The sequence below is a fragment of the Tripterygium wilfordii genome, chromosome 16 (assembly GCF_013401445.1).
Source record: "Tripterygium wilfordii isolate XIE 37 chromosome 16, ASM1340144v1, whole genome shotgun sequence".
Lineage (NCBI taxonomy): Eukaryota > Viridiplantae > Streptophyta > Magnoliopsida > Celastrales > Celastraceae > Tripterygium > Tripterygium wilfordii.
The window spans coordinates 1,620,865-1,640,454 of NC_052247.1; the positions used below are offsets into that span (position 1 = coordinate 1,620,865).

General features: G+C 38.0%; 1 protein-coding gene and 1 pseudogene across 3 annotated transcripts; both read left to right on the top strand.

Moving 5' to 3' along the window:
• The first annotated feature begins 820 nt into the window (after positions 1 to 820).
• Positions 821 to 4,584, top strand: LOC119981478 (protein IQ-DOMAIN 1-like). 3 transcript variants are annotated; one of them, XM_038824610.1, is made up of 6 exons: positions 821 to 977; positions 1,360 to 1,519; positions 1,632 to 1,955; positions 2,509 to 2,736; positions 3,104 to 3,223; positions 3,445 to 4,584. In XM_038824610.1, exons 2-6 carry the CDS (start codon positions 1,445 to 1,447, stop codon positions 4,141 to 4,143), a joined length of 1,446 nt encoding a protein of 481 aa, XP_038680538.1. In that variant the 5' UTR covers positions 821 to 977; positions 1,360 to 1,444; the 3' UTR covers positions 4,144 to 4,584. The 3 variants fall into 3 exon arrangements, with proteins under 3 accessions (XP_038680538.1, XP_038680539.1, XP_038680540.1); XM_038824611.1 differs by having other exon boundaries at positions 825 to 977; positions 1,389 to 1,519; XM_038824612.1 differs by having other exon boundaries at positions 831 to 977; positions 1,393 to 1,519.
• A 422-nt stretch (positions 4,585 to 5,006) lies between these two features.
• Positions 5,007 to 11,538, top strand: LOC119981359 (annotated as a pseudogene).
• Positions 11,539 to 19,590: the final 8,052 nt, after the last annotated feature.

Consider the following 19,590-nt stretch of genomic DNA (forward strand, 5'->3'; position numbering starts at 1 on the left):
CATCTATGACTATTAGACTATTACAAAGATCCTGGTATTGCACTTCAAAGCAACATATTTTACACGCGCCTTTATCAACGTGTAGAAGACGCTCCATTCTATAGAAGGTCCTGCTTTTAAATACGCGCTTCCTTGAGAGTGAGAGTAACTACTAACAAAGATGACCTTTGGAAGTGGGGTAGCTATGATGACATGTTGAAGTACAGAAAAAGTCATCGTTCGCATTGGGAGCTCTATAATAAAACATGATATTAATTACGTAATCATCTTATTTAGTGCTTTAAAGACCATAAAATATTGCCAAAAAATGATAAAGATTTCAACATTTTCCATCTTAATGGCTCAATTAGTCAGTTGGACGCAAAAAATATAAATGAATTCGAAAATGATAAAAATCAGAATTCTAGATATCTTAGTTGTGGAATTGGATGTACAAAATCTAAATGATTTTGTTAACTCTACATGTCTTATACGTTGTACATTATGCGTAGAACTCAATCACTAATAGAATTGGGATACCAATTATTGGAATCACTATCATAATTGGAGTGAATATGTGAAATTCACATATCTTATATAATTCACATAAAATTATGTGGGTACAACTTAACAACCACTGAATTATCAACCGATGAGATCCTTATCTGAAATATTTCTGTTTTTATTGTTGCCGTTGCCGCTGTTTTTTTGTTAAAACTGAAGGGATCATAATCAAGTAGGCCCCACTCTTCTCTCTAACAGCCAGACACCTCAGAACTCGGGCCCCACCCGAAACAGACCCAGCTCCTCCAGGCTGTTGTTATTCTTTCCTTCCGTTTCCTATCGTTGAAGTTTTCTTTGGCAAGATCTGATCCCCATCTCTCTCACATCACATGACACGCGTGCCTACTCTCTCGTTTGGGTATTTTCTTCTTTAATGTCTATGAGACCCAGTTTCTGATCCTTCACGGAGAGATCTGTGGATTCTTCTTGCTCAGGTACTTCAGCTTGCGTTTTGGGATAAAATTTTGTCACATTCTCTACGTTGGGGTTTGTATCGAATTGGAATTTCTGAACTGGGTTTGTCTGTTTTTGTTCTTTTCTTTCTTGTGTTTGAAGATCTTGTGATTCTGCCATCTGGGTTGTTCGCCATTTGTTTGTTTTATTTACTGATTGGTTAAAAGTCTCCAAATTTCTCACTGTTTGATTGGCGGGTCCGTATTATTTTCAAATTTTAATTCATTTTTCTTCTCCGATTCTAAATTCTTTGTTGATAATGTTTATGGGTAGTGTTTATTACAGATCTAATATCAGATTTGTCATTGTTTCCTTTTAGAGCCTGTTAATTAATTTTCTCTTTTGGTTTGTGATAAATTATAGATCAATTTCACCTTCCAATCTCACACCAGAAAGTCCTCGCATTTTATCTCGTAAGTTTGGGTTTCTTGGCCTTGTATAGGAGGAAATGGGTAAGAAAGGAAACTGGTTCTCTGCAGTGAAGAAAGCCCTCAGTCCTGATTCAAAGAATAAAAAGGAAAAGGTTTGGTTATTTTGGGCTTTATTAGATTTCTTATGACTCTACTTGTTGTAGGCTATTTTAATTTTTTTTTTCCATAACTGAACAATGAACATAAATGCATTACATTGTTCAGAAGTCCAATAAATCCAAGAAGTGGTTTGGGAAACAAAAGAACTTGGATCCAGTTTCCTTGTCTGAGGAAACAGCTGAATTGGACGTTTCTCTTGCGCCTCCTCCTGCCATAGAAGATGTGAAACTAGCTGAAGTGGAGAATGAACAAAGCAAGCATGCCTACTCTGTCGCATTTGCCACAGCTGTTGCGGCGGAGGCGGCTGTTGCAGCCGCTCATGCTGCTGCTGAGGTTGTTCGCCTCACCAGCACTGTTTCCCATTACTCTGGAAAGTCGAAAGAGGAAATAGCAGCTATCAAGATTCAAACGGCTTTTCGAGGATATTTGGTATGAATAGATTTCCATTTAGTCCAAGTACTTGTCTATTTTCTTACTAGTTCTTTGCTTTATTAGAAAGCCTTGAGTAATTAATGTATCTAAAAGTTATTATCTAAAAACTTCATACTTATGGATTAAGGTGTTATTTTACTCTCAAATAAGCTAAAAGTGTCAGGGCAATTGGCATATTATTTACTTAGTTTGTTTCATAGTTTCTATAATCCATTAAGGGTGTGGTCGATTAATTGGAATTTGCTGTTGTTGGTTGCCGTTTCTGTATACCTAGATCACGAAGTGCATTCCGTATTGCATTGAATGATAAGTTGCCTTGTGGATGAAATTTCTCTTTCTGAAATTGATTTCAATAATCTGCATTTGCTGAATATTTTCATGATCATATATTCACATTACATAATGCTTTGGAAACATTGACAACATGCAGAGAAAATGTGATCTAATCACTTCAGGAAAATATGTTATGAATTGTACTGAGTCTTGTTGTAGTAGGGACCATTTTCAGAGTAAGGAGCTCCATATACTATTCTTACCATTGGATTTTCAGGCAAGGAGGGCATTGCGGGCCTTGAGAGGGTTGGTAAGGCTGAAATCGTTGATACAAGGGCAATCTGTCAAACGTCAAGCCACTACCACGTTACGGTGCATGCAAACTCTTGCACGTGTGCAGTCTCAGATTCGTGCTAGGAGGATTAGAATGTCAGAGGAGAACCAAGCCCTTCAACAACAACTCCAACATAAACACGAGAAGGAGCTCGAGAAGTTGAGAGCTTCTGTGAGTACTTTTGTTTTACACTTTTCATTGTCTTTTGGACTCAGATTCATGCTCTTGATATCTACTATATCCCATGTTGTTTTTCCAATATTTTCTTTCATCTTGTCCATCGTATTCCTGTTTTGGATTCCAGATTTTCATTTTCTTTGGGCTTGCATCTGACAATCAATTTGAGTTGCTTATTAATCTTAAGAAAAGTTGACAATTTTTTTTCCAATTTAAGCGTTAAACTTTCTTGGGCCCTTCTGGTTTTGGTTTCAGCCGTATTTTGACTCTTCCTCGCTTTCCATGTGTAGTCAGAACGTCATATGCATACGTAATGCAGTATTAACGTATGGGTTGAATATGCTAATGAGTTCTACAACAGGTGGGTGAAGATTGGAATGATAGTGCAAAATCTAAAGAGGAAGTTGAAGCTAGTCTTCAGAGCAGGCAAGAAGCTGCTCTGAGAAGAGAAAGGGCACTGGCCTATGCATACTCTCATCAGGTACCAAACTTTCCCTTTTTTCTTGAACCCCCAACTATTGGATAATAAAAGCCTCACTGTTTATCAACTTTGAGAATTAAATTTGGATTAGACACTTGACCTTCATGACTTAGGCTGTTAGGCACACAATAAAATAAACATTGTGTTAACTATCTTAAACCCTGCAGTTTCCAATACTCAATGTTAAATGAAGACTAACACTGTCGATGTTTTTATAATAGCAAATGGGGAAGAACTCCTCAAAGTCTGCAAACCCAACATTTATGGATCCAAACAATCCTCACTGGGGTTGGAGTTGGTTGGAGCGTTGGATGGCAGCTCGCCCATGGGAGAGCCGAAGTGCAGTAGATAACAATGATCGCTCCTCCATCAAGAGCACAACAAGCTGCGCCATGTCTGTCGGGGAAATCAGCAAATCCTATTCTCGCCGCGATAATAAGCCTTCACCTACTGGCCCTAAATTGAACCGACCTCCAAGTCGCCATTCCCCTTCAACCCCTCCCTCAAAAGCACCATCAACATCATCCGTAAGTGGAATGACAAAACAAGCAAGCCTTAGAGGAAATGGCTGGGAAGGGGATGATGACTCTAGGAGCACGTTCAGTGTCCAGTCTGAGCGGTATCGAAGGCATAGTATTGCAGCATCGTCAGTGAGAGATGATGAAAGCCTCGCAAGCTCACCTGCAGTTCCGAGTTACATGGCACCCACGAAGTCAGCAAAAGCCAAGTCACGGCTGAGTCCATTAGGCTTAGATAAGAATGGGACACCAGAGAAGGGATTGCTGGGTTCTGCAAAGAAGCGGCTTTCATTCACTGCTTCCCCAGCTGGGCCAAGGAGACACTCTGGTCCTCCAAGAATGGAAACCGGTTCAATCAAGGACGTTGTAGTGCAAATGGAAGAGATATTAAGCAACGGTTAGAGCGGGTAGTTCCTGCACCTGATATAAGATCTATAAGCTCATGCAAAGGGAAACAAATCACAGAGTGAATAAATGGAAGTTGGGGGGACTCTGATTTGTGTCGTCAGAGCCGTCTTCTGCTCACCATATTATCATTTGTTCTCTTTGTGATCATCTGTCTTTGCTCTTCTTAACAACTTTACTTCTTAGATGTGCTATTTGTTGTGTAGTTGAAATGGGTTGGGAGACATATAATTTGTTTAGTTGTAGATTTGTGTTTGTTTTCTTCCCTATCTCCTCTATTGTGTTCAGTGTCAAGGAGAGGAAGACAATGCTGTGTTGCTTAGGAGTGATTGTATTTGATGCATCTTTGTAATGGGCGAGATCAAATTCTTCACCATGTGTATGGATCTTGTGTGTTTTTTATTCTAATAATAACTAGTGACTAGGCTCTTGATATTATATTTTAATAAAATTTTATTTTGGGTAGACGTTTAGTACAAATATTAAGAAAATTTTACACAAAATAAAAATGAAATTAATCCTTGAAAAAATTCGATCAATTTTGCAAAAATTAATTACCAAAATACATTCCGTCCAAACAAAAACACAAGAAATAAATAAGAAAATAGAAATCAAAGTAAATTATCTATTAGAATAAATTAAAGTGCAAAAAATCATAAACAAAAACATATTGTTGGGCCGGCTAATGTGATTGGACTGGTGCTCCCCTTTGGCCCATGAACCCTTAGACTGGAAATTATTTGGGCCGTTAGCCTTTGGGCTGGATTTAGGCCTGATATCAAACTTGGCCTCTAAAATCATAATTAAAGAACAAAGATAATGTTTACAAAAGAATTAAGATTAGTGCATTGACTTTTGATTTCTGTCTTAATAATCCAGTTTATCCCTCTCAATCCAAATCGGGCACTTAATTTCTCTCTTTTTTGTCGTTATGAATTTTGCTCTTCCATGTCCATTCTGATGCTAGGCTCTCTCGCTAGCTGTTCTGTAACGTTCATTCTGTATGCTGTGTTGAGTGTTGTTGCCTGAGATTAATGCCCGAAGAAACAATCTTCACAATGCTACTCGTTTCAGTGTCATTGCAAGTTGAATTCGCGGTTGCTTCATTGGCGGTTCAGCTCGATCACTGTAATTTCGCTTTCTTTGACTTCTTATAGAATCTGGTGTAGATTTTGTTTTGCGTTGTTTTTGTGCGGGAACTTGTGTGATTGTTGTTGAACTGTTGAAGTTGACGACGGAAGTGTAGTGAAGGAGAGAGAATGATAATGGAGTCCGCAAGTGTTCATCCAGCGGAGTCGTTTTTCAACTCAATTCAGGTGGCGTTTTCACCGCTTGAATCAGGGATTCGGAAAGCTGTCAAAGACCTTGAAACTTGCTGGGCAGGGCCGAAGAATAAAGCCAAGAGCCTAGAATTAGTGAATGGAGTGAATATTTCGGATAGTGATAGTAAGATTCAGATCTTTGCTTTGAAGAAGAATAGTAATGGTTGTAATGGGCAGTCCGTGGTGAATACTGAAGAGAAGAAGAAGAAAGGAGGGTTGTCAATCAAAGTTCCCATCAAGAACTTGTTGGGACTGAAAGGGAAGGATTTGGGGAATCAAGAATGGCCATGCATGAATTACTCGCGGTTTGCAGTGACTTGGAATTTGTTGGTTACTAATTTTGTTCTGGTGTTTCCGAGCCCATTCAAAATAAGTAAGAAGAAGTCTCAGGAAAATGGGGATGAAAATAAATGGAATTCACGCCCGTGCAAACATTCGAATTCGATGAAATCATCAAAGGTTCAATGGGAAGTAAAGAATGGAGAACTAAAGGGTGATCAATCTGCTACACTATCAAATACTTATGTTGTGAATCATAGAGATGGAAATCACGTGTCACTTGAATTCTTAATAGGCTTTATATATGGTCAGTTGGTGCAAAATCTTCAGAAACTTGATCAGGGAAAGGAAACGGAACAGAAGAGGTCTTTGCCCCTGCATCCTCCTCCTACCTCTCAGTTTGATCATTTAGGTGCTCTGATGAGTATTTGGGAAGGCCGAAAGGCTGATGTTAATGGGTTTTTGGGGAATCTGAAATTCGCAAGGGTGGGTGGCACACCAACGAGTTTTGTTGGAGTATCTTCTTTAGTTGGTGAAGAGAGTGACAATGGTGTTAATAGTGGCAATACAGAGGGAACGGGGGATGGCTCTCAACAGAAGGGGGATGGTGGATTACTTAGTATTCCTCCGTCAAATGTGGAGAGTTTGAAATCAACATTGTCAACTGTTTCATTTGCTGAACTGATTGAGCTTGTGCCACATTTGGGGCAACCTTCTAAAGACTATCCTGACAAGAAGAAACTAATTTCTGTCCAGGATTTCTTTCGATACACAGAGTCTGAAGGTATGGCTTTTAATGCAGTAGGTGATCTTTTTTTTTGTTTTGTTTCATGCGTTTTGGTGGGATGTGAATGAGTGAAAGGATCGTTTCATGCTGATTGAGCCAGCATGAGAGTAAATTTTCTTCTCGTACTATTTGTTGTCTGCTTGGTTTGGGCTGAGTGAAGTTGATATCTTAAACAACTCTCATGGAAAGTTCACATCTTCAAAAGAGGAAAAAAGAAGAAGAACATTTTCCCATAGTATGACGCAATGTAGTGTTGGTAGTGAGGCTGTAGGAACAGTAAAAGAATCAGATGGCTATTGGATGTGTTTTCGTGAATATTCTCTCTGATCCTGTGTCAACTTGAAGAACATTCTTGTTTGATGAACGGTTATTCATTTTAATTTGTCGAATCCATTTCTTTTCAAGTACCACTAATAAAAGAATCGAATTATCTGTTGATTGTCTTCTGATAAACTGTCAATTGCGTTTCCTTTGTTTAGCAATTCCTATCCAATTTGACCTACACCATCTTACAGGAAGGAGGTTCTTTGAGGAGCTGGATAGAGATGGTGATGGTCAAGTAAACTTGGAAGATCTTGAGATTGCAATCACAAAGAGAAAGTTACCGCGAAGATATGCTCGAGAGTTTATGCGCCGTGCTAGAAGCCACTTATTTTCCACTTCTTTTGGTTGGAAGCAGTTCTTGTCCTTGATGGAGCAGAGGGAACCAACCATTCTCCGTGCTTATACTTCTCTTTGCTTAAGCAAGTCTGGGACATTGCAAAAGAGTGAACTACTGCCATCACTTAAAAATGCTGGGCTTCCAGCAAACGAAGATAGTGCATTGGCCATGATGCGATTCCTGAATGCAGACACAGAAGAATCTATTTCTTATGGACATTTCCGAGATTTTATGCTTCTACTTCCTTCTGATCGACTCCAAGATGATCCTCGGTAAGAATTTTTAGCTCATTTGAGAACAGTATGAAAAAGGTTTGCTAATGCATGATAGACTTTTTATATATATATATATATATATATATACACACATATATATGAATCCTCTCACGCCGACTTCAAATACGGACCTATGTTTTAACCGTTGATTTAGAGTTGGAACATGTGGGACCTAAAGCAGTGGGCCCCACTTGTCATTTCATTTATCCACACCCTCAAAAAGTGTGGTCCGTATTTTAAGTCCTTAGAAGTCTGCATAGGAGAATTCATTCTATATATAATTGCAAGGACGCAACATAGAGGTTACATGTTTGATTATTGGAAACAGATTCTTCATATACTATGTGAGGATAAGGTGCACATACATCTTGCATATCCACGACTGCACACTACAGGAGCCTTGTGCACAGGAGTTGTTTACCTATATAGAATTGCTTTTGGTTAAAGAGGAAGTATGAAATTGTGATTCTGTACCATTGACCATCTAATTAGGAAGTGTGTTATATTCACTTGATAAAATAATTCTTAAACTACTGTAGTGCCTGGTGCTTCAGTTAGGATGGTAATGGTTTCTCTTTTCTAGGTAATCACTACATATTTAGTGAGAAAAGAACTTGAATGGATACTTGAGTTGCTATTGATAATTTTATAACTACTGTAACTTATTCTTTTCTTTTTCCCCCCTTTTGTCTTACTCACAGGAATATACGGTTTGAAGATGCAACTGTAGTTGCAGTTGCACCGCCTGTGGAACTACCTGCAGAAAATGTTCTGAAATCTGCATTGGCTGGGGGGCTTTCGTGTGCTTTTTCCGCTTTTCTAATGCACCCAGTTGATACAATAAAGGCAAACTCTTAATCTTTATTTTCATATACCTCACAAGCTCACTTATGATCTATCTTATAATGACATTTTGCGTTGAGACGATTGTTATAGGAGCATGGCTTAATCTGTTCTTACACTAAAGAACTTTTGGGCTCCCAGGTGGCCATTAGATGCAGAAAAGGAAAAATAAAGTTTATTAGGATTATCGAGATACTGATCCAAGGATGCTGCTTTGGCGGAATGGTCACCGTGTTTCATATGTCCTCTGTTAATACTTAAAAACATTCTGCAACTTTTCCTGGAACATTATTTTTTAATAGCAACTTCTTGAAATCTATCAAAGCAAAAAAAAAAAAGAAAGTGCTTGGTTCTTTGAAGGATTCTGATACATATATGGTTTGCAAACTTTGGGTGGTTCTATTATTGAGGGGAGTATAAACTTGGATTGTTGTTGCCAGAATATTAAGGCCTTCTCATGATTTCTTGTGTTTTGTAGACTCATGTGCAAGCATCTACTGCACTGACCTTCTCGGAAATCATCTCACAGCTTCCACAAATTGGAATTAGGGGATTATACAAGGGTTCAATTCCTGCAATTCTTGGACAGTTTTCCAGGTCCTTGTTTTTCTTTTCCTCTTTGCTTTTGCTTAGTGATCCCGTTTGTTTGGCTGATGTTTTCCTTTGAACAGCCATGGCTTGCGAACTGGATTATGTGAGGCGAGTAAGCTTGTTTTGATAAATGTCGCGCCCACACTCCCAGATATCCAGGTAGTTATCATTGTTATATTCTCTGAATATAAATTTTTTTGCTGTTTGATGTAAAATCTGGACTGTAAACACTGTCTTTATTTTGTTAATCACCCAACGTTTCTGCATGCCCTCATTGAACAGATCCAAACAAAAATGGATGTTCTATTCCATAATTATTTGCTGTATGCATGAGTTTTGTTTTGGAATGGAAAAAGAGTGGTTCACGAAAATTTTATCTGATTTTTTTTAATCTATGTCATCGTGTTTGTTATGATTGATTTATTTTTTAAGGCAGTGTAGTTTATAAAAATGAAACGTAGATCTCATCAAGGGTCAAAATTATCCTCTACTTGAATTTGCATTTTTTTGTTAGTAACTGAAAGCACTAGCTGCGATTTTAGGCTTTATGGTGTTTGCTGTGCCTCATTCCATGTCAATGCCCCAGACAAATCCGTTAATGTCCCTGTCTTCAAGGACTGTCCAAGCCACTCTATTTTGTTACATGAAAGAGTTTTCCGCTTCTCAAGCAGCTGGTTTTCATAGGTATCACATATACGACAGTTAATATAGTAAACAGAAAGTCTACTTCAGCTCAAGTAATGCATGTAATGTGTAAAACTTGCTGTCAAGCAGATGCTTGGTCCTATGGGCTGTGCATGTGTTCGTGCATGTTTGCTCCTACATGCACGTGCACACGCGAGGTTTATAGACAAGTACTATATTCAAAGGGCATCCTCTAGCATAGTTCCTTTTGCCAATAGAGGATACAAATTGAAAGGGGAAGAGTTTATTTTAGATTACTGGAGGTTGATTTATTAGAATCATAGTTGAAGCACTCATGGAGTTCACATTCTGAGCCCTTCCAGAGTGTTGGTCACTTGGTCTCATTCCTTATCTAAACTGACATAAAAGTTGTCTCAATATTTTCTGCAGGTTCAATCAATTTCGTCATTCTGTAGCACGGTTCTGGGAACAGCAGCACGAATCCCATGTGAGGTATTAAAGCAGCGGTTGCAGGCCGGCATTTTTGACAATGTGGGGGAGGCCATTGTTGGAACATGGCAGCAAGATGGTCTAAAGGGTTTTTTCCGTGGGACTGGTGCTACTCTTTGCCGTGAACTTCCATTCTATGTTGCTGGCATGGGGCTTTACACTGAGTCCAAGAAGGTATGAGGATTTATGAATGTAAAACAAAAATTTCTCGGAAAAAAAAACAATTGCATGTTTGTTTTCAAATTTCAAAGGTGATTTTTTTTTCTATGTTTTGTGCTTACATTGAATACCCTCAAAGACAAATTGATCTTCTAGCTCATTTTGTGTGATGACCCACCTTGACCTACGGCAACAAGAAATACATATCCTTCAGAAAAGTGCCTGCCAGAAACCAGTTTATACTACCATAGGGGCCTTGTTTTTCCTAGCGATTTATTTTCAGAAATAAGAATCCTTGTTTGTCGTAAAATATGATTTGGTGTTCCTCCATATTGCTGAAGAAAGTAGCATAAGCTTCTCTAACACCTAATTTTGTACTTTGTGGACATTTTACAAATTGTGGTGTGTCATTAGTGTCGCTCTCTATTGATGGTGGCAGTGGCAAAATAATGTCAAGCTGAGGACACGGTCATGGAAACAGTGATTATTAAGTGTTTCATCAAATCTAGATAATGTGTTTCATCAAATGTGTCTGCTGAGGTCAAGTTAAATGATAGAACTTTTGTGTAATAATTAAGTTACCGATGACAACATTTGGTGCTCGTGGACATTTTCCATCTCATTGTCCATTCAAGCATATGTAAACATTCATTCGTTATTTCAATACTAAAAGTTTTAAAGTGAATATTTCTGTTTACCTCAATGGAAATGGTTGACATGATTACTCGTTACAAAATTGGTTTTTTAGGCTGCCCAGGTACTTCTGGGGCGGAAACTGGAGCCCTGGGAAGTAATCACGGTTGGGGCTTTGTCTGGAGGGCTAGCTGGTGTTACTACTACTCCTTTTGATGTGATAAAAACTCGTATGATGACTGCTGGACAGGGTCGACCATTGTCAATGACAATGGTGGCCTTCTCTATACTTCGTCATGAGGGGCTGCTCGCTCTCTATAAAGGAGCAGTGCCAAGGTTCTTCTGGATTGCCCCGCTAGGTGCGATGAATTTTGCAGGCTATGAGCTTGCAAGAAGGGCAATGGGTTAAAAATGAGGAAGCCGTTGGGGATCAGCTGTGTCAGAAGAAGTTGGCCAGTTCAGGGCAAACAGTTAATCCCACCGCTGAAAGTAGCAAGGAATGCTGCCGAGAAAATTTTGTGCCGTTTTTTGGATGACTAGCGGCAAGTGGTTCACTTTCACCTGTCAGCAATCCTGTCTTTTTTGTCAATACTTGTCAAGAGTTAGAATACACTCTCATTTTGAACTTGTTCTTATAACAGGTTAATGCTTGTTTGAATCTTGCTCCCAATTTTCACATTTAAGGTGCAGTCAACTGGTTTTTTGCTACTTGTACCCTCATTCTCACTTAGGGATAAAAATATGGATGGATTTGATCCCCTGTACTTTATATCTTAGATAAAAGGGACAAGTAATGATAAAACCCCTGTACTTTCAAAAATGGACCAACTAAGCCCCTTAACTTTTTTTTCGTATCAAAGAAGCCCTTCAACTTTGGATAGTGGACCACGTTAGCCCTTCTGTCACATTTTCCGTCAAAAAATGTTGACATGGATCGAATTTGTTGACATGACTCTAGTTTAAGTAAAGATCGAAAATAGGTGTAAAATTTAACATTTTTTTACAAACATTAGAAACAAACGAATAAATACAAAAATGTATGTTTACAATACATATGTCCAGTCCCTCTCTCTCTAGCTCACAGCTTTCTCTCTCTAAATCTGTTATCTTCTTTGTTTTTCTCTAAACAATTTCTTCTAAATTGTTTTCTTTTCATAAAATAGAAAAATATAAATCCTAAATTGAATTAGGGATTTTGGGGTATTGATTTTTTGTTGGTTTTGGTGTTTTGATTGTCTATTGATTTTGTTGTATGAGGATTGAAATGGTGAAACCGAAATACTGAGTATTCTGGAATTGATTGAAACAAAGGGATGAATTGACCCATTTTTAAAAACTATAAGGGCTTATTTGCCCAATTTCTGAAAGTATAAAGACTCCAATGACATGCTGGAATACATGTGGAATATCAAAAAAAAAATTAAAAAAATTACATGTCATTCACTAACTGCAATGTCAGCATGTTTTGACGGAAAATGGGATGGAATGACTTTTTTAACACGAAAAAAAGTTGAGGAGCTTAGTTGACCCATTTTTGAAACTACAGAGGCTTTATTGTTACTTGTCCTTAGATAAAAAAAAGTCTCTAAATTTTTTTTGGGTCATTTCAGATCTTGCACTTACCAAAATGGCCGTCAAATTGATATTAAAAATGTAAATTAATTATGACATGGCAAAAAAATGGCCTTTAAAAACAAAAAATAATTTAAAAGAACAAACAAGAATAAAAATGAGGAGAACTTTTCCTCTCTCAAACTACAACCTTCGTTGGCAGTGGTTCAAAGTCGTTCGTTCGTTCGGTTGTCGTTGGCGTCGCCGACCCACCGAAATACTCTGTTGGACCACCCCGACCACAACCCAAACTTTTTTGATCGTCTTCGACTTCCAGAATGGAAGAAATTCCCCTTGAATTTCGCATCACCTCTGTGTGAAAATCTGGTCGATCCAACAACCTGGGCTGTCGTTGACGTCCACCACCACAAATCAATTCACTGGACTCGCGTGCACCATCTCCACCCATCTTCTATCGAAAAGATCGCTGGAAAAGGAAGACCCGTCGTCAACCCAAATTGACCTCGCGGGTCCAAATCATGCAGTTTGCCATTTTCATCTTCTTCCCCCAACACTTCACTGTTATTTGTGCAAATCAACACCAGCGACTAGGATCCCATATGGGTTTCGTTTTGATTTATTGATTGATACCACACAACACCGCCGCCATAATGTCTCGACCATTAATTTTGCCATAGTCGTAACTTTGTTCTTTGGTAAGATTTTATAGTAGATACGTATCATCACAATTTGATTGATAAAATTCATGTCAAAAAAATGAAGAAATAAAAAATTATACTTAACTGTCATATTAGTGTTTTTTAACGCCACTTAAACAGAAGGATTAAGACGAAATTGATATAGAGCCAAGCTTTTAATAACCCAACGCTAACCACAGTCTATGTGACATAGGGAATTACCATCCTACATTAGCATAAAAACGTCACAAATTAACATGTTATATAAGGCATAAATCCGATTCACTTCTGAATCTGTGAAATCGGACCGATGCCATGAGTTGGACCCGCCCCTCCTTACACTCTTCTCCTTCATCCTCTTCAACCCCGCTTGGACTTCATGACATATAAGTATAAGTCATGGTGCCAAGAACGCCAGCCATAAAGAAATCCCTAATTTCATTCCTCTTTCTTCCAGTTAGTCCAGAGAGGCAGAAAGTCGTGTGTGCCGTCATGCGTGGCTAGTGTTGTCATCCACGATCCACGATCCACGACCATGCTCCGATCAAGTCGCTCTTTCAGAGGGATTATTACCTATTCCAAAATGATATATGCCCATAATTTTCCCATCCATAAACTTACATAATCTAGGCGGCAAGCAAAAAAGCCATGCCACATAGATTTAAAAAAATAAACAAATTTTATCAAAAAAACCACGTAGACATGCCACATGTTTATGTAAGTTTATGGATGCTTATTTTATGGATGTGTAGTGCTTCCGTTACCTATTACTTGATTTCGAAAATAGGGATCTCCAGATCCGAGAGCGGAAAAAACACTTATGTTATTCTATCTTTCGTGCTTGCTCACCATCCTGCCTTGGCCGAAAATGCAAAACATTGAGAGATGGATCTATCGTATTGGGCATTCCTCAGTCTCACCGATGCTCAGCTCGGAGTCGATCTATCGTGCTAGGAAGCGGTATTCTACTTTCTCTGCCTCTCTTTCCAAAAAACAAATAATTAATAATTATGACCGGGCCGAGAGTAGGGCCTATTAGGCCCAAGTTCATGTTTTTAAGGCCCTATGGGCTGATCGTGCCTTATAAAAAGAAAAGGGCCGAGCCTTAGGCCTATCAAAGCTCGGCCCTACCTAAAAATACCGGGTCGGGTCCACCCGGCCTGATATACAAGAACCCCCTATATATTGCCTTCTCTTGTACTTTTTCTTCCCGCTTCCTTCACGTTGTCACTCTGGACCCGACCCGGTATACAAGAACACTTTCTTCCTTCTCTTAATCACCAGCACTCTGAAGCATTCTTAATCACCGCTTTCTTCCTTCTTCCTTCACGCAGCATTCAATCACGGTTAATAAGCATTCAATCACGGCCAATAATCAAGGAAAAGGGAAAGAAAGGAAGCCCAGCAAGTCAACTCTGTGATTCTGGTTAGTTCTTGCCAAAACACATTCTTTTTGTTGTATAATGTAGTATAATGTATAATGTAGTATAATGTAAAATGTTGTGTTCGATGACAGAACACTTGAATCTCTGAGAATCAAGAAAAAGAGAAAGAAGGCGACCAACTGGTAGGAAAAGCTACGTGCATGCACTTGCATGAATATCTGAGAATCAAGAAAAAGAAAGAAACCACCAACTGGTTAGTGTTCCTGTTCATTACACTCATTTTCCTTTTCTTTTTCCTGCTTTGGTTTACTTTCTTTTCCATTCTTTTTTTTTGGGGTGAAGCTTCTGTTTCGACTTTTTTTTCCATTCTTTTTTGTTTTTTCAGGTGAAGCTTCTGTTCCGACTTTCTTTTCCATTCTTTTGTTTTTTGGGTGAAGCGTCTGTTCCGACTTTCTTTTCCATTAATTTTTTTGGGAGAAGCTTCTGCCTTCTGTTCCGATGGGAGCGTAGGTTTGGTCAAAATAAGTCACTAATCTATAAGAAGCATAAGCACCCTTAGAGCGGCTCTGATTTATTCTACGGTCCCGCTATATAGCCCAAAGAATATAGTCCCAAAACTTCTCAAGCTGAGGTGTCATGCCAACTCACCTTGTCCACATGGATATTTTGAAATTTGAGATATTTTGAAATCAAGTTATCACCTTGCAACACGTTACCTCTCTGTGAACCCATTTCTCACCTTGAAACACGTTACCTCTCTGTAACCCCATTTCTCACCTTGAAACACGTTACCTCTCTGTAACCCCATTTCTCATCTTGAAACACGAGACTTCAATGTAAACCCATTCTCTCAACGCAAAGGTGAAAGCTTTTTCATGTATTGTTTCGATTTCGAGAAGAACTTGTAAGAGATTTGTTAACGAAGCCGCTTTGTATAAGTTCGACATTTATCATCGTAGAAACATTCGAAGGTATATTGTGATTTTGCACCAAATGTGATAGGCTACATCTCGATTTTCGTAGATTCTATATGCTTTTGATTGAATATGATACTATGATGTTAAACTCGTCAAATTAGTTGATAAAATTTTGGGTTTTGTTCGCCCTATTAATGTCTGTTAAACAGCTCATGCCGTCTGACTATTGGGTTTCAATTCTAATGGCGATTTCGATGACTATTATGCATGTGTTTTATGTAAATGGTATCTGGGTACATTGTTTGTAACCTAAATATTCCAGCTGATTAATATGAGTTGGTCTTTGCTTATATGAAGCTTGAGAGTTATGGGTTTCAATGTGCATGGATATCGTCCATATATTCCAGATGCTGACTTTATGGTTTTCAATGTGCATGGCACATTTTATTGGTGATATCTAATTTTTTGGTGTTGATAGCTGATTTCCATCTCATTATAAAGTTGTAAAACATTGAGATTCCGATGCATTGGCTATAATTTATTCCATCTGCTGAATTTATGGTTTTCAATGTGCATGATTTTCCTACATTGTGACTAACAGAGTGTGTTTGAAACTCTTCTGATTCTCACATTGATTTAGATTATGGTATCTGGGTTTCAATGTGCATTGTTTTTAAACTAAAAATTCGAGCTGATTCCAATGCGGTGGTTTTTGCTTATCTGAAGCTTGAGGTTTATGGGTTTCAATGTGCATGGCTATTGTCCATATATTCTAGACGCTAACTTGATGGTTTTCAATGTGAATTGCAAATTTTCTTTGTGAATCGCTATTGTCGTGATGTTGTTGATATTATTCAATGTATCTTTATCATGTTCCAGGTCTGACACTTGTCAATGGCTAATGAAGATGTTGAGAAGAAAAAAAGAGGGCAAGATGGGTACCCACTACAATACAAATCAAACCTGGGGGGATTGCGTCACTAATGAAAAGCTTGTGTCTACGGAGGGAACATAAAAAGTGGCTGAAGAAGACACCTTGCTGGAATTTATTCAATCAATGGATAGGGAAAACTCCTGAAGTGAAGATAAGGTAAAATGACAACATCATCTGTGATATAATTCATACCTATAACCACAAACAAGATGCATTCATATTAGGTAAGAAAAAGGTCCATCTAACTTCAAAGGACTTCACATTGATATTTGGAGTGTTGTCAGGGTGTGAGGATATGGTCATCGCAAGACAAGGGAAGCGTCCAAAATCAGAATTTGTGGCAAGGAGATTTGCTAACGACGTTAGGACTATGAAGGCAGTAACTATTAAGGCTGCAATAGACAATGCAATTGCAGGAGAGACAGAGCTTGATGCATAATATATGGCACGACTGCTAATGCTTTACGTATGTCTCACACTTTTCTTCTCCACTTCAGCAGATGGGATTACATGGGGATTCATTCCATACATTGAAGATTTGGAGAACATGAAGAAGTACAATTGGTCGAAAGCAATTGCGAGTAATCTAATGGATTCTATTAAGAAGTGTTCACAAAATCATGAGAAGGTGACCGGCTGTGTAACTATTATATCGGTAAGTTAGTTTACATTGGTATTTCAATGCTTGAGGTTTGTTGGTTTCAATGTGCATGGCTATTGTTCATATATATCCCGGTTTAGCTGCTGTTCACATTGTTTTACATGTGATATAATTCAATGTACATGGTTTGGTTAATAATCTGAGAACATTGGTTTGCTATCTTTGTGTGTATTGTGTGCTTACATTGTGCTGCATACATTGATCTTGTTAATTTCAATGTTTACATTGCTTGTGATTTTAACAACTGATTTTCCTCATCATATGAAGTACTGGTTCTGCGAGCATACAACATTGTTCGTTCCAATAGATACAAAAGGTTTCCCAAGATTCCTAAAATGGAATCTTAAAAAGTGGCCAAGGAATTTCAAAGAACAATACATAAACAATCTAACCGGATCCAAGGTAAACATATAACCCCTATATAATTAATTATAGTTTATATGTAGTGTATATAGTCTTACATTGTTTTGATACACAATGTAACTACATAATAATTATGTATCCCTCAGGTTTTTAACTCAGAACTCATTGAAACTGATGAGGAAACAACACTGATAATTGAAGATGCAGATGATGAGGTTGTTTCGGAGGAGGAAGAGGATAATGAGGAGGAGGAGGAGGAGGAAGAGGATAATGAGGAGGTGGAGGATGAGGATGATAAGTAGGATGATGATGATGAAGAAGCTGTTGATAATGAAGAGGAGGAAACTGGTGAAAATGAAGAAGAAAATGTTGAAGCTATAGAAATCAATGTGAAAGAAGAAAATGTGGATTCAAGTGCTGTTTTGGATGGCTTGCAAACAACTATTGCGCAATTGAAGCATGAAATAGCTGATCTAAAATTGAAATTGGTCGAAAAGGATGAGTTGGAATCAACTATTGCACAACTGAAGCAGGAAATAACTGATTTAAAGTTGAAATTGGTAGAGAATGATGATATATTGAAAGAGGTTTTTGTTCTATTGAATGGTATGAAACAAGATATTGCAAAGAATAAGGCTGATTTGGAGGAAAAGGAAATGGAAATGAGGTACTTGAAGATTGTCAAGATTGAAAAAGAACAAGAAATCGAACAAAAGGGGGAGAAGTTAGAAAACATGAGAATGAGAGACCTTGTTTTGGTAGGTAGTTTACAAAAACACAAAGAATACATAATTGAGATTAAGGAGGAAAAAGAAGAGAAAGAAAATGTAACACCTATCCCACAACAAATGAGAAGGGGGCAGAAAAAAAGGGCATGCAGAACAAGATCTATGATAAGGAATGTGAGGGCGAGAACAAGAAGAGCAAAAGTGGATTCTGACTTTGAGTATGCAAATACGAAGAAGCAATTGCCAATATGCAAAATAGTGACAGAGGAAAAGATCGAGAAAGACCGTGCAATTGATCTCGATGCTTTGGAGAAAACCATTACTGTGGCCAATGTAAAAAAGCATAAATTTGGGGCAGCAATTAAATATTTAAGTCCTGATGACCAAGCAAAGATGGAGAGAATTACAGAAATTGCAAATCCTAGGTGAGTATTCCTGGAATTAAACTTTCTATATGCACACATTGTATTTTTCATTGGATGCATTGATTTTAAGAATTCAATATTTATGTTATTTCAGCACAATTGTTTGGTCTGGTGAGAATGAAATTAGGTTCTCAGACATGTTGAAATTGTCGGGTAATGGTATGGTCTCAAACAATGTAAGTTCCTGTCCTATGTAATTCCATTATTTATAATTCTTATACAATGTAACCCCATTATTTAAATTTCCCCCTGCAGGATATCGATGGATTTGCTGAGGTCCTCACAAGGGAGCAACAACTAAATAGCGACACATCTAAAACCCATCTTGTATTGACCATGGCAGTGACAAGTTCTTCTCTGGTTAGTAATGTAAATTTTAATTCATGCATTGGATACATACATTGAAATGATGAAACTAACTAACCCCGATCCTTCTATACAGGCTTACCTCAGATTAAATCGATCTGGCCTGGTAAGGGTACTTTTAACAGATACACTTCGTCAGGAAGTAAATAATCATAGGCACATACTCTTCCCACTTCACGCCAAAGGATCGCACGAAATACCAAACCATTGGACATTGTTGGTCTTGGATGTTAATGAGGGAAGTTGGAGACATTACAATTCCTTACTTCCAAGGCGAAAAAATGCAAAAGATCCATACTCTGAAGATGCAAGAGAAATGGTGATATTAATTAGTTGTGCTAAATATAGTTTAAATTAAGTATGTTACTATGAAAGTAACAATGTTTACTCTATTCAATAGATTGGTTATTACGAAACAGTATTCCCCCGCGATCCTACAATGCCATCCACAACATTTACAACAATCTTGGACACACCACAACAACCATCAAGATCGTAAGTATCAGTGAATTTATTTCATTATGATTCCCATGAGTTCATTTTTGCTTATCTGATGCTTGAGGTTTCTGGTTTAAATGTGCATGGCTATTGTTCATATATAGCTCTGTTTTGCTACTGCTCACATTATTTTTAAACTGATATAACTCAATGGTTTGCATCCATATTTGGAATTCAATGTGCATGAGAAATCTGTTTATAGGTAATGGTAGCTCATTACTTAGTGGTCACCAT